This window comes from Coloeus monedula (assembly GCF_965178545.1).
Source record: "Coloeus monedula genome assembly, chromosome: 3".
Lineage (NCBI taxonomy): Eukaryota > Metazoa > Chordata > Aves > Passeriformes > Corvidae > Coloeus > Coloeus monedula.
In genome coordinates this window covers 113,235,451-113,248,887 of record NC_138783.1, presented here as the reverse complement: position 1 = coordinate 113,248,887, position 13,437 = coordinate 113,235,451, and the positions used below count along the sequence as shown (strand labels likewise).

Genomic DNA, 13,437 nt, shown 5'->3' with positions numbered 1-13,437 from the left:
TAAAGCTTTGAAGGTAAAGTATCAGTTCTGCACATCTGACTTGCTAATTCAGCTGTGTATGACACCTGAATTGCACATGCAGAACAACAGGAATGACAGAATAACCACCTAGGGCTGGTTTCCCAGGATCATATTCAGGTAACCTTTGAGTGTCTCTGAGGATGGAAGACTCCACAACTTCTCTGGACAATCAGTGCCAGTGCTCAGGTGCCCTCACAGTGAAAAAGCATTTCCCGATGTTCAGAAGGAACCTCCTGTGTTTCAGCTTGTCCCTGTTGCCTCTTGTCCTGTGTCCTGCACACACAGCCACGACCTGTCAGAAACTGTCACATGGATTGATTAAATCTGTGCTTTTTTTGAACACTTAACCTTTTGGTGCAGCTTCCCACGCATGGAAGCTGTGATTATGGTCGTCTTTAGGGGTTTTTAATGATGTTTTTGGATTGTTTTCATCTTGCAGGGTAAATCTTACCCCTTTAAAGGGCCATTCCCTCCTATGTGGAATCCATTGGCCTACCTGGACTACAACAACCTGTGGAGGACCATGGATGAAATGGGAAAGGAGGTATGGCATGAGGCATTGCAGCTGACTGTCTCAGCTGAGCTTGGCTTCATGAGTGGCAGAGGGAAGGGATTAGGATGCAGACAGGTAAAGCTGCTCTGGCTTGAACAAACCCACTGCTGGCAAGAGCAGCCACACATTTTGGTACACACTGATGGCCAGAGCCACATCTGAGAGTGGCATCCTGGCAAGCTCTTCTGAGTCCTGTGCTGCTGAGGCTGTCTGCACCCATCCCTTCATTTTTCTGTTTATGGGAATGTCAAGATTTATGCCTTAGTTTTTTTAGCACTTTTCCTGATGATTTGGTAGGTAATATTTTAAGAGGCTTGCAGACCACAAACATTTGCTCTTTTCTACCCTCAAATTCAACTTGTCTGTTCTAGTTTGTTACCAGTTTTCCGTTGAATGAGCTACAAAATTTGAGAAGGGGTTGCTCTTGTATCAATAAATGTGAGAGATATGGAATAACTTAGAGACAGTCCTTAACTCTAAACTACTTCTCTATTTTTTCAATCTTAAAAAAAAAGAAGAATGCTAAAACAAGCTAACAAACAACCCCCCTCCCCCAAAAGCATTCTCTATTAAGCTCACTCTGTTACCTGCCAGAGATTTGCAGGCTGAATTAGCATTTAAAGACAAGATTATTTGTATTTCTTGGTCACTCATTCACTTGCTGATAAATGCTTTTCTTCATGTCTCCTTAGATTCCCAATGAAGCTCCATGGAAGGCTCCACGTGCAGAAGAATGGGACAAAATGACTATGCAAGATTTCATAGATAAAATATGCTGGACAAAGTAAGAAACTTTTTAATATGAAATATAATGGCTTATATTTATGTACTTTAGGGTTCCAAATAAGCATTACTGCTTTGCAAACAGATATAACTGTCACTAAAATACAGCCCTTTTAAAGAAAAGGGATGAGAAAGTCCTGTCATAATGGACCATGACACTTGTCAGCACACTCAGTAGATTCTCTTATATTCCCCTAACTTTTTAGACTAAAATAAAGGAAAATATTTTTGTGAAAGGTTACTTCCTGCTCTTTACTGTATTTTAGCCTTTAAGAGAAAAATGTTATGGTTACAGCAGGTTTTTGAATCAAACTCTTGATGGAACAATACACATTTATTCTGTGCTGGACTAGCTGATTTGACCAAAGTGCTATAAAGATAACATTTGTCTTGCAGTAACACTAAATCACTTTAGCACTCATCATTTTATTGTTTAGCAGTTGCACTATGTACCACCCAGGGAAACTGAAAATGTGTCCTGTTTTTATGTATACATCAAAGTAATTTTTCTTTACTTGCCATTCAACAGCAGTTTGATTGTTTTTCTTCTCCTTGAAGGGGGAAAAAAAAGCACCCATTAATCCTGGTTGCTGTAGAGCAGATTGATTTCTCCTGCAACCTCTTCAGAATTGCTGAGCACCTGACACGTGGCTGCCACGAGCTGGAGCTTGGTGAAGAAGGCTGTTAGTGCCCACTAAAGCTGGTGCTGTCATTGACATTTTTATGGGTCATTTTTATGGCTTCAGGCAGTCTCTAGAGAGCAGCATGGCCTTTGCTGTTTGTGTTGAGCCTGTTGGAGTGAGTCCAGAGGAGGCCACAAAGATGATCCAAGGGCTGGAGCACCTCTGCTATGAAGACAGGGTGAAAGAGCTGGGGGTTTTTCAGCCTGGAGAAGAGATGGCTACAGGGAGGCTTTAGAGCACCTTCCAGTGCCTAAAGGGGCTACAAAAGAGCTGGAGAGGGACTGTGAACAAGGACATTAGTAATAAGATAAGGGGGAATGGCTTTACACTGAAAGAGGAAAGGGTTGGATTAAATAATAGGAATAGCTTTTTTACCTCAAGGGTGGTGAGGCACTGGCAAAGGTTGCCCAGAGAAGCTGTGGATGGCCCATCCCTGGAAGTGCTCAAGGGCAGGCTGGATGGAGCTTTGAAGCCACCTGGTCCAGTGGAAGGTATCTCTGCCCATGACAGGGAGGTTGGAACTGGAAGTGATAAAGGACATGTTAAGGTCTTTCACCATTCTATAGTTCTAAGATTGTTAATGGACAACAGCCTCTTGTCCAAAAACTTGGAATCTTTTGGTTCATAGTTTTGCTTTATCAAGAGTGACAATGGCACAGAAGCATATGGAAAGCCTTTCTCATTTGCACTGTGGTCCATATTCGGTGAAACCAGGTGGAAATGTGTGCTGACAGCTGTGCTGTCTGAGCCTCGGACAGGGTGAGGAGCTGTCCAAGTGACCAAAACACCACACACCAGTGGTCACTCAATCTCCAATAGCTCATGTGACTACAGTCACGTTTTTCCGACTCTGATAGAATAGGACTTGACATTTTACCTGAATATTGGTATAACTTGGAAGATGCTTTTCAGATTTTATATGTGCATCTCGGCTTGATTTGCTTGGTTTGTTCAAGATTTAGGTAACATACTGCAGAAACTTCCCACCCAGGAAGGTAATGATCCAGAAGGGCAATCTTCTACTGTTTCCTCTTATCCAGCAGACTGTACAGGTTTGCTTTTGGCTAGAACTGTGTGCTGGAAATATCCTGAGTGCTCTTGGTTGAAATCATACTGCCATATCTAGATAAAGCATCAGGAACTGAAAAGCAATGGGAGAAGGTGGCAGAAACCAGTAGAATGTAACCACCTTCTAATAGCATATGCTTATAAAATGTTAATAAATACATATATATTAGGCAAAATCTCTTAGAGAGTTGATCATATTTTACAGTATGTATTTATACAGATGAAAAACTTACCAAAAAATTCTCAAAAAAATTTCAGAAAATGGATCAGCTTTGTACTTGAGTGGGACTTCACATTTTTAGAGAAGAAAGAAGATGCCTTTCTCTATGTAGATCTAGAGCTCTTTGAAATAGCATGTTAGAGTTACTTTTTTTTTTTTTTGAAAGGTTGAAGACTGAAAAATATAAAGAAGCAACCAGAAGTGGATTCTGTACTGTCTTTGATGTCTTGCATATGAAGTATCTATAGAATCTTCATCCCTATCTGTTACAGTGCACTTAAACTGAGCACCTCCTGGTCCTGTCCATGTCTCTTTAAATTCCTCCTCAGAGTGAAGGCAGAGGGAAGTATTTACTTTTAGCAGGAAGAATATTTCCCTGAGCCTTAATTAACTCTGTTTTAGTGTACCACAAAACCTTGTACAGGCTTATACAGTAATTTACAGTAGAGCTGCTATGAAAGCACAGGTTACAGGACATGAAGCAGTGATCCCTTTTCAATTTTCTGCTTCTGTGTTCATTGCCACTGGATACCAGGGCACTGTTTAAATTACTGAGTTGAGCTACCAAAAGTATCCTATCCTTTCCTTTTCCTTTTCCTTTTCCTTTTCCTTTTCCTTTTCCTTTTCCTTTTCCTTTTCCTTTTCCTTTTCCTTTCCTTTCCTTTTTCTTGACAGACTCTGGCATGAATGCTGGCTCTTCTGCTATGGCTTCTGACTTACATTTCTTTCCTTGTGTTCCAGCTGCAAAACTCTCCCTGAGCAGAGGATTGGGCAGTGAATGGATGCTGACTAATCCATAGATTTTAGATAATTAGCTTAGAAAAGACCCCTAACTTTTTTTTTGTGACAGGTGTTGAATAATCTCTGTGCTGTGTTCTTGAGGGGACAGGCACTCAGCAGGGGCAGACAGAGATGCAGATCTGGTTTGTAACCCAGGAACTGGGTGCAGGGTGGTTTTGGAGTCCAGTGAAGACAGGAGAGCTTGCTCTCCTTAATCCTGAGGCTAGGATGACAAGCTAACTTTGCATTAATAGCATAAAGTGATATAATCTTGGGCTTTTGTGTCTCCCAATGCCCTAATTTTTATGGAATACAGGAGTGTTTCATTAATATTTTTTTGCAGGATTACTTGAAAAATGTTGCATAAAAGCAGTTGATAATTCCTTACTTCAGCTGAAATTAAGGAATCCTTTGCCCACACCATGAAAGAAAAGGTTGCCAAAGAGAGCCTCCTGCCTACTCAAGAACAATCCTGTCAGCGTTATTCTGTTTTTAAATTAGCTAACTTTCTTGTCTTTGTTGCAGAGCTGCCAAGAGTTTTGCAACTCTGTTTGTGAATGTGGATGTCACCTCTGAACCCCACGAGATCTCTGCCCTCTGGTTTTTGTGGTATGTGAAGCAGTGTGGGGGCACAGCGAGGATATTCTCAACGACCAATGGGGGACAGGTACTGTCAGCCATCACCTCCTGCAGCTCTTGGCAGGCCCTGCTTTAACTTCATTCTTTTGCTGGTTTATTTTAGTTCAGAGGGCCAACTGAGACATCCATGACTTTTTATCCAGTAGCATGCTGATAACTAGTTTTATTCATTTAGTCTTTAATCTGGATCTTGCCAAACTAGTGTTGAAATCTGCTCCCATGCTGAAGGCGTTGCCCCCAGGGATCAGTAGATTTGTATCTGGCTTTCTTTTGGATACAGATTGAACACGTGCTTTGCTTATCCACTTTGAAAAGAGAAAATTTTACTTATGCTTATTTCTGTCACGAGGCTGAAGCCATCCTTAGCACTGCAGAATCACTTAATGGAGATGGCAATGTCAGCTGTGAGTTAATACTGAAAATGTAATCCAGAGCTGGGTTCCTAAGATGCACATTTCCAAGCATTAACACCATTAAAATTTTAAAATCAGTCTCAAGAAAATGAACACCTCTGCTCAAATATGGTATTGCTCTGAAATGTTTGCAATCTGGTATATTAGAGCTGCTTCTGCATTGAAGAAAGTAAAGACTCCCTTAATGGTCTTCTACTTGAGAAGTGCAAATTTCACTAATTGTATTAGAGATGGGTATATTTTTAGAAATGCTAATTATTTAATCATAAATAAAAATGCAAATCCATTAACCATATTAAAATGCATAAATATGCATAGATAAGCAATTACTGTAGGTAATTTAAGTTAAATACATTTAATTAAATATTATTTGAATTCTGTACTATGTTAGAGATGATTTGAGTTTAAGTTGGGTTGGATTATGTACTGCAGCAGACATTTTTGATGTGAACTATGTTACTTCTTACACCTTGTTATTTATTACGAAGATCAGGTTTCCTACTTCTGATAGACAGAGCTCTGCAGGGATGAGTGAACTCAGAGAAAGGTTTGAAAGTTTAAGCACTTTTCAGAAGTCCTGCTGATTCACAAGGCCTGTGAAATCTTTCTGGAGATCACATTTGGAGAAGGGATTTTCTTATGAGGTTACTATTACTTTTAGTTTTGACTAGAGTTCAAATGGTGGGCAAATAGGGGAAGTATTTGAGAAGCTCACAGAAGGAGAAAGTAAAATGGGTACATTTCCAGGTGAGACTGCCAAAATTCCCAAAAATGTTCTGATAACGATGGAAGAAGGGGGTTTGTTTTGAATGCCGAGAGAAATGCTGGTCCTGATGCACGCTCCACAAGCACTGCTCTGCTGAGCTGTTGTTTTTGTGTTTCAGGAGAGGAAGTTTGTTGGGGGCTCTGGGCAGATCAGTGAGAAGATCATGGAGCGCCTGGGGGGGCGGGTGAGGCTGAGGAAGCCGGTCGTGCGCATCGACCAGTCGGGGGACGGTGTCATCGTGGAAACCCTGGACCATGAGTTATACGAGGTAATGGCACGTCCAGTAAGAAGTCATTAATGGTGGGATGGGTGGCTACACAACTTTTAGCTTTTCCTTTTTGACTTCTCCAAATTCCTGTACAAAAGTGCAGCAGAGATTGAAGTGACCGTGGCAAACAGTCACATGTTCTCGTTGTCCTGAAGTAACTGCAATGTAGGAGCCTTAAAGTGATGCCTAAAAGCAAAGCGTGTAATCAAACTTTTCACTTGCTGGAATCTCTTCTTTGTGTTCAGTTACCTTCTGAATTAGAGGATAATTGTAAGGTGTAAAATGTAACTTAGCGATAAACTTTGAGTGAAAAAACCTGCAAACTTTGCTTCCAAGTTGTAACAGGGCAGTCCAGATGGAAGGGAGACCAGTGGACTCTTAGAGCACAGTGCTTTCTTTTATACACCAGGGAAAGGGCAGCTGCCCATCATTTGAACAGATGGCTGTTTATGTAATGCTTGTTTGTTATTTAATGAGCAGGATTTTGTGAGGATTTAGTTTTGCAATTCTTCTGCTAAATGCCAAAATTGCTTCACAAGATACACCCTGCAGCCTCCCCAGATGTCTGCCAAGGCCATTTCAGCAGTATACTTAGGCTGAAGTAGGGGAGAATGTATTTGGCTTATGGATAATTTCTTTTCCAGGGCAAATACGTGATCAGTGCCATTCCCCCAGCTCTTGGTTTGAAGATTCATTTCAACCCACCTTTACCCCCAATGAGAAACCAGCTCATCAACAGAATCCCCATGGGCTCAGTCATCAAGTGCATCGTGTACTACAGGGAAACTTTCTGGAGGAAGAAGGGTATTGCATTTTAATTGAAAAGAATAGTAGTGACAGAAAGAGGGAAGAGAGTACATGGCAACAGAGCAGACTCTTTGTTCACAGGATGCTAAACCTTAGCAGGAGACTTCACGTGCTTCTATGCCATTTTTGCCTTGCCCTGTGAGAGAAGCTTGAGAGATTGGTTGGGAGGAGAGGGTGGATGAGGGAATAAGAAAAGAAGGTAGTCATGAAGGGAGAATTCATGCCTGTTGCTTATTGCCTTGGTTGTTCTCTGTTGTCCTCTCCTTGAGTGGCACCTGGGTGTGAGATGAGTCTCTCTCACTTGTATGGGGATGTAAAGGTACAAGTGATGTGGGATGGAAATGTCTGCAAAAACTCTGCTTTCTGGATGGACTGGGCAGCAGTAATTGAAGGTGTCTTCACACAAACACCCCCAGCTGGGCTAGTCATCCTGGGTTCCTCTTACGTGCTGAATGCTTCCATCATGACTCCTCAGCTCTCTCTTGGAATTTACTGAATCCAAGGCAAACTGCAATGTAGTAACACCCACTTCTCATTCTTGGCTATATGAGCCCACATCTGTTTGCCTACAAATGTCATCCACCCCCATCTCTGTTAATGAACTTAAGGGTTTGGATCCTGTCATGTTCTGGCTATTGTTTTTGGGATGGATCAGCAGGAGGTGACTGAATGTTTCACAACTTCTTGGAAACTCCTGTGTTTTGATACATGGATCATGACTGCTTTTCCACCTTGTTCTTACCAGGGTATTGTGGTACCATGATCATTGAAGATGAGGATGCTGCAATTGGTCTGACACTTGATGACACTAAGCCTGATGGCAGCTTTCCTGCCATAATAGGGTAAGGGACAAAGAAAGTGTCTAGTTAATGCTTTTTATTTTGTCTTAGAGGCAACAATTAAAATGGAAAACCTGATACTTTTGAAAGGAGATACTTTAAAATAATTAAAGGTTGAGTTTCTCAGTGTATGGTGATGCTCTATGTTTGTTTGACTTCAAAATTTTCCTCTATGATTTTATTGCTAATTTAAAAAATGAAATTCTCTCTTTCTAATTTTTATCACTGTTATCTTTTGCCTTTTTGTGTGGCAAAGTACAAACTTGGAGAAAAAGAAAGGAAAGAGAAGAGAAAAGAGGGTGGTTGCAGAAATTAAAAGTTTTCTCCCAAGTATTCCACTTCTTTAAATGAAAATTTGTTTTCTAGAATTAAATTTTATTTTGTTCTGGGTTTTTTTTAGCAATCAGAGAGTATGATCACTCTTAGAAGTTTTATTAAAAAATAATTTCCAGCTCAATCCCAGGCTTCACGTCATTGCTATATGCCTGCACCCAAGGCTGTATAAAATTAAAGTAATTGGGAAACAGCTCATGCAAATATTCTAACATGAATTTCAGAGTGGTTCCTTTCTAAATGAGTCCTGCAAGCAGCAGGTAGAGCATTATGCAGAGAGGTGAAATGGATATTTTTATTAGAGACCCTAAAGCTATTACTGTGAATCACAGCATCTCATCATAAGTTATTGGCATTTTAAATAATGCAGGACATGTAGCAGCATAATGGGAGTAAATTGTTTGTGGTCTTACAGCTTCATTCTTGCTCGAAAGTGCAGAAGACTGGCGGGTCTCACGAAAGAAGAAAGGTAAGTACAAACCCTGGAGATCTGTGTGAAATTCAAGTCAAAATTTTCTTATACATGACCGGAGCAGGAAAGAAATGCCCTGATTTGAAAGAAGTTGTCTGTAACCTTGTGCCAATAGGTAGACATGTCACTTTAAGCAGGAAGATGTCTTGGTTTTGGATGAAGGCCCCACAGAATTCTCACAACCTGGTGGCAGATGTGGTATCCCTTTGGAAACTCTCTGGTCCTGGTTCTTATTTTCCCTCAGGGCTGCTCTGTTTATGTGACTCTTGCTAAAGAGCAGCTCTAAGCTGCTGAATATGAAAATAGTGTAGACATTCTGCTGGAAAGGGCCAAGGACCTGCCCCCCATTGCTGCCTCCCTGGCTTCCTGCAGGTGCCCTGAACTCTTGGAGAGCTTGTCAGAAGGGAAAGGCTTGTCCTCTGTGTTTGATTTTATCTTTATTTTCTGTTCACCCTGGAGGGAAGTCTGTAACTTAGTGCAACTTTAATCTGTAGCTGCCATGAGCAAGCTTCAGCATCACGAAGGGATCAGAAAGCTGCCTCCATCTCTGCACCCTCAGTGTGGGGGAAAAAAATGCCCTTCAGGCACAGATGGACGTCATTTTACTGTCTTCTTGAAACAAATCTCTGCATAGAGTAGTGCTCTTTGGTATATTACTAAAATAGAATTTATAAAGTAATGATTTCTTATTTTCCATCACACTGGCTCACTGTATCTGATCAAATCAAAGCTGCAACTAGAAAGTGTGGACTATGAGGAGAACCTTGGTTTGACGGGGAGAAAATACATTTGATTTTAAACTGTGATAAAAGGAATACTGTGCCCAAGTAAACATTTTTACAGTAATAGCTGGTCTAACTAGAGAAGATGTAGTCATCTCAAATAGTCTGGCAGTCTGTGGATAATGGTTCTAAATGGAGCTGTTTATGTCCCAGTCTTTTCAAATGACAGCCTGGTACCACAGAGCCCTTTTAATTTTGGCAGGAATGGACAAGCACTGAGGCTTTGAGGTAGAGGCCCAGCAGGTGCCAGATGATAAAAGTCATGCAGGTGTTCTGAAACCCAGTGTGCCCAGCATTTTGAGCCATCCTAAACACCAAATGGTGTCTTACATTGTGTGAATATCCTTGATACAACTGAGCATTTGCAGTCTTTGAGAACAGCTTTTCTTTCTATGAAATTAGGGTCTGTCCTGGCTGTTTGCAAGGCACCATCCTTTTCCCTGGGCACTAAAAGCACTGGCACAATTATCTGACTCTGTTGAATTTTGAACTCTTGTCTTTTGAGGAATAAACCCTAGACTAGGACTTTGCTTTGTTAAAGAATAGTTATGAAATATGCCCAGGTTTGTACCTGCTGGCTGTACCCTGGTGCAGGGGTGCTTCTGGCTCCAGTAGTCTTGGCCACAGCCAGAAAAGGCAGGAACCTTCTGGGCTTGCACTGCAGCTCCTGTCCTCCCCAAGAGCACAAGTCTCCTTCCAGTGGAATTTGGGGTCCAGGAGAAGGCAGAACATGAACACAGCCCTTCTCCCAGTGTACACTCAGGGTGCAGCAAGTTGGTATAATTTAGATGGGGGCTGTGCTGTTGCAGGGAGGGATCTCTTTGAGCACAACTTCTTGTGACTCCCTGCAGAGGGTGTATCTTGCTGTGCTCACCTACCAACACAAGCTGGGCTTGTGCTGAGGACAGGGTAAGGGTTTTGGTAATCCTTGGATATGAAGAGTAGGATGTAGAGTCTGTGGCAGATATCCTAAAGCATGACTTGGAAGTTGTGGGAGAGGATGGAAATCTTTTTACAGCTAAGCCAGACTGAAGGGAATAAAAATCACTGCTGCCTTCCAGCTGGGCTTCCCAGGCCAGGTGCCAACAGTGAGATTGTGCCCTGCCTTTCAGAGCTGTGCAGTGAAGGCCATGGCATCACACACTGCTGTGGAGTAAGAGACCAGGAAAAGAGCTGAGTGTCTGCATGTGCACTTCTTCCACACTGGACACAGTGTGACTCTCAACAGGACCCTACCTTGGTAGCTCCGGGCATAACATTCCTCTTATTTAGTGCTTATAGCAATTTCACAGCTGAGCCCAAAGCCAAGAAGGATTTTACTCACTGCATATTCCATATTTTACTCACTGTATATTCTGTATGTTCCATGTTAGCATTAACTACAAGTCCATTAAAACAAATTTATTTAAACTGCTCTAGGACAAAAAGTGCAGATCTTGCAGAGAGACCAGCACAGATGCAAAGATTGCTCTTATTAGGGGTGATGACCTCAGTGATTGATTTCTGTTGCTACAATTCAATCTTTTAGAAACTTTTGGTTTTGCTTTTGTTTGCTCATTTGGGTTTTGTTTTTCTTGTCAAATAATACCCTATTACCGATGAATAATTCCTTCCAATGTCAACGCTTCTTAACAGTCTGAAGATGCCCTTGACCTGAAGCTTAATATTTTCCTTTGCACAGCTCTCTTAAACTAACTAATCTATATTGGCAATGTGCTCAGCACACAGCTGTGAGCTTGCACCTTCGTGGAGCCCTGCAGTTGGCCACAAGTGACAATATCTACCTGCCACTGGTATGCCATTTCCAGGCTCCCTGGAGGGTCTGCAAGTCATTGTGGAAAAAAGGCAGGGCACAGGCAGGTCTAGAGGGGTCCTTCTCATCCCTGCCATGGTGCTGAGAGGAGCCGAAGCAGATGGGTCCCAAGGTGATAACTCCCTTTCCTGTGGAGCCCTGTGGTGTTTCTGACCTGCCCTGAGAGCTGGGGCCGATGGTGTTTGTGAGAGGTGGTGGGCAGACCTCAGCAGAGGCTTGGCTGAATCCTGCTGTTGGAATGGCTTTGTTCTGTTCAGACACTGGGTAGGTGCTCGTGGTCTTCAGGGCACAGTGCTCACCTCACTTATGGAGAAATTGTGAAATCACCCTTTTCTTTATGGCTGTTGCTGGATTTGTGTCACCCCTGACAGCAGAGGAATGTTCATATGTAGGTCCTGAAGCTCTCTGAGCCTTCCTGGCCAGTCACTGCTTCTGGAGCAGGCTGACCATTGTCCTCTGCCCCAGGGCAAAGGGAAGGGGCTGTTTCCTCCCCGCTGCTGCTGCTTGGCTTGACACCTGCCAGCAGCAAATCCACACCAGGGCCATGGCTCTTCCTGAGCTGTAACAACCTTCACTTTCTTGCTCAAGCTCCAACCTGAATGTGAGGACACCTTCAAGGGCCTTCAAGTCATCCTATTTCTCCTCATCCCGTTTCCATAGCATTCTTTGAGTTCAGCTGCTCATGAGTATAGCTGGGCTCCTGCAGGGCTGGGTTGCTTCTTACAGCAATTATGTGTAGCTTCCTCACGTGCTTTCATAGCTGAAAGTGTAGTCCTCATAGTTACAGAGCTGGGACTCCTGTATTTCTGTGCCCAGCATGGCTTTCTGTGGAGCACTGGATTTGCTTCCAGAAGTAAATGTCTTTCCAGAGCTGTGTTTGCGGGTTTTTTTTTTCATAATTGTTATTTCATCCTGATCTTCTTGCTTTTGGGAATTGGTGCAGCGTGGCTAAGAGTAAGACCCAAGGGCTTGTGGGAGCAAACTTAATTGCACTTGGGATTTGCTACAGAATGAACTATATTCAATGATTTGTAGACTCATAAACTAAAACAGGAGGAAATTTTATATATGCAGAAATAAAGTACTGATTCCCTGATAGCCACAGTATATTGAGACCTGCATCTTAGTAGGAACAAACCTTAAGTTAGACTATGTGCCAAGACAAAAAAGTGCAATACCTTACTACTTTCTTTTCTGACAGCCTGGAGAACATTTGGATAATTTTGGGGTTTGGGCTGCTAGAGTTATCTTAAGGGAACAGCTTGTGAAACTGCTGGAAAACCAGCATTTATGCAGCACAGGAGCTTGGGTTGTTTCTAGTGATCCAGAGGGTGATGAATTAGGATAGATCCCAAGAAGCTGGAACCTCAAATTCAAGCAGGTACCATACTTGTTCTCCTGGAAGTAGAGTAAATTAGAGGTGGTTTTTTTCTCTTCCCTACACTGAAGTCTTCTGTTGCTTTTCTCTTGCAGGAAGATGAGGCTATGTGAGCTCTATGCAAAGGTTCTGGGATCAGAGGAAGCTTTACATGTAAGCACAAAATCTCTGGAAAAGATACCTTTGGAAAAGGTACCTGCTATGGGAGCACTTGCTGCCCTCAGTAGAGGAGTGGAGAGAAGATTATGGCAAGTCTTGGGCCAGATTTGACAGTGAGGATAAGAACAAGCTTTATGAACATTAATGAAACATTAAAAGATGTTGTTAGTATGTTCTTGTCCAGCTCCATGGGTGGAATTTTCAGTGCTTGCCACCCTAAACCTCAGCTGCTGTTGCACATGACAGGCTTGCTTTCCCCCTCTGTCCATCCTGTATCTTCTCTCCTACTGGTTGTTAAGATCCACTGCTGCACATGTTGGGTTGTTTTTCTTTTGCCTTCCCCTTGCCTTCTCTTCCCTGTAAAGGTAAATGACTGTTAGGGTTGGTGTGATCTCACACTTAGATTATGGGACTAACACTGCTTATACTTCTAAGGACAATTTTACAAGGTTAAAAATTGTAGACACCAATCTGGAGAACACATGATTTTCAACACAGAACCATACAAGTGCCACACTTTGCACTTTTAACAGTGTATGTTTGTACCCAATGTACACATTACAAGTATTACAACTGTATACACCGGCGGTTAATTTTGCTTTACATGGCTCAAAGCATAATTTGTGCACAAAGCATAAATTAATGTTGACAGATTAAGGG

The 13,437-nt window shown here is 42.2% G+C and overlaps 1 protein-coding gene across 1 annotated transcript in view; it reads left to right on the top strand.

Annotated features, from left to right (window-relative positions):
- Positions 1-13,437, top strand: part of LOC309571694 (amine oxidase [flavin-containing] B-like) — a gene marked incomplete at both ends in the record, with an annotated part of 47,165 nt that overhangs the window by 29,984 nt on the left and 3,744 nt on the right. The window contains 8 exons of the mRNA XM_082279442.1: positions 461-565; positions 1,267-1,358; positions 4,634-4,775; positions 6,045-6,194; positions 6,839-6,998; positions 7,747-7,843; positions 8,589-8,642; positions 12,714-12,771. Coding sequence (XP_082135568.1) covers positions 461-565; positions 1,267-1,358; positions 4,634-4,775; positions 6,045-6,194; positions 6,839-6,998; positions 7,747-7,843; positions 8,589-8,642; positions 12,714-12,771 — 858 coding nt within the window. The remainder of the gene's footprint in view (positions 1-460; positions 566-1,266; positions 1,359-4,633; positions 4,776-6,044; positions 6,195-6,838; positions 6,999-7,746; positions 7,844-8,588; positions 8,643-12,713; positions 12,772-13,437) is intronic.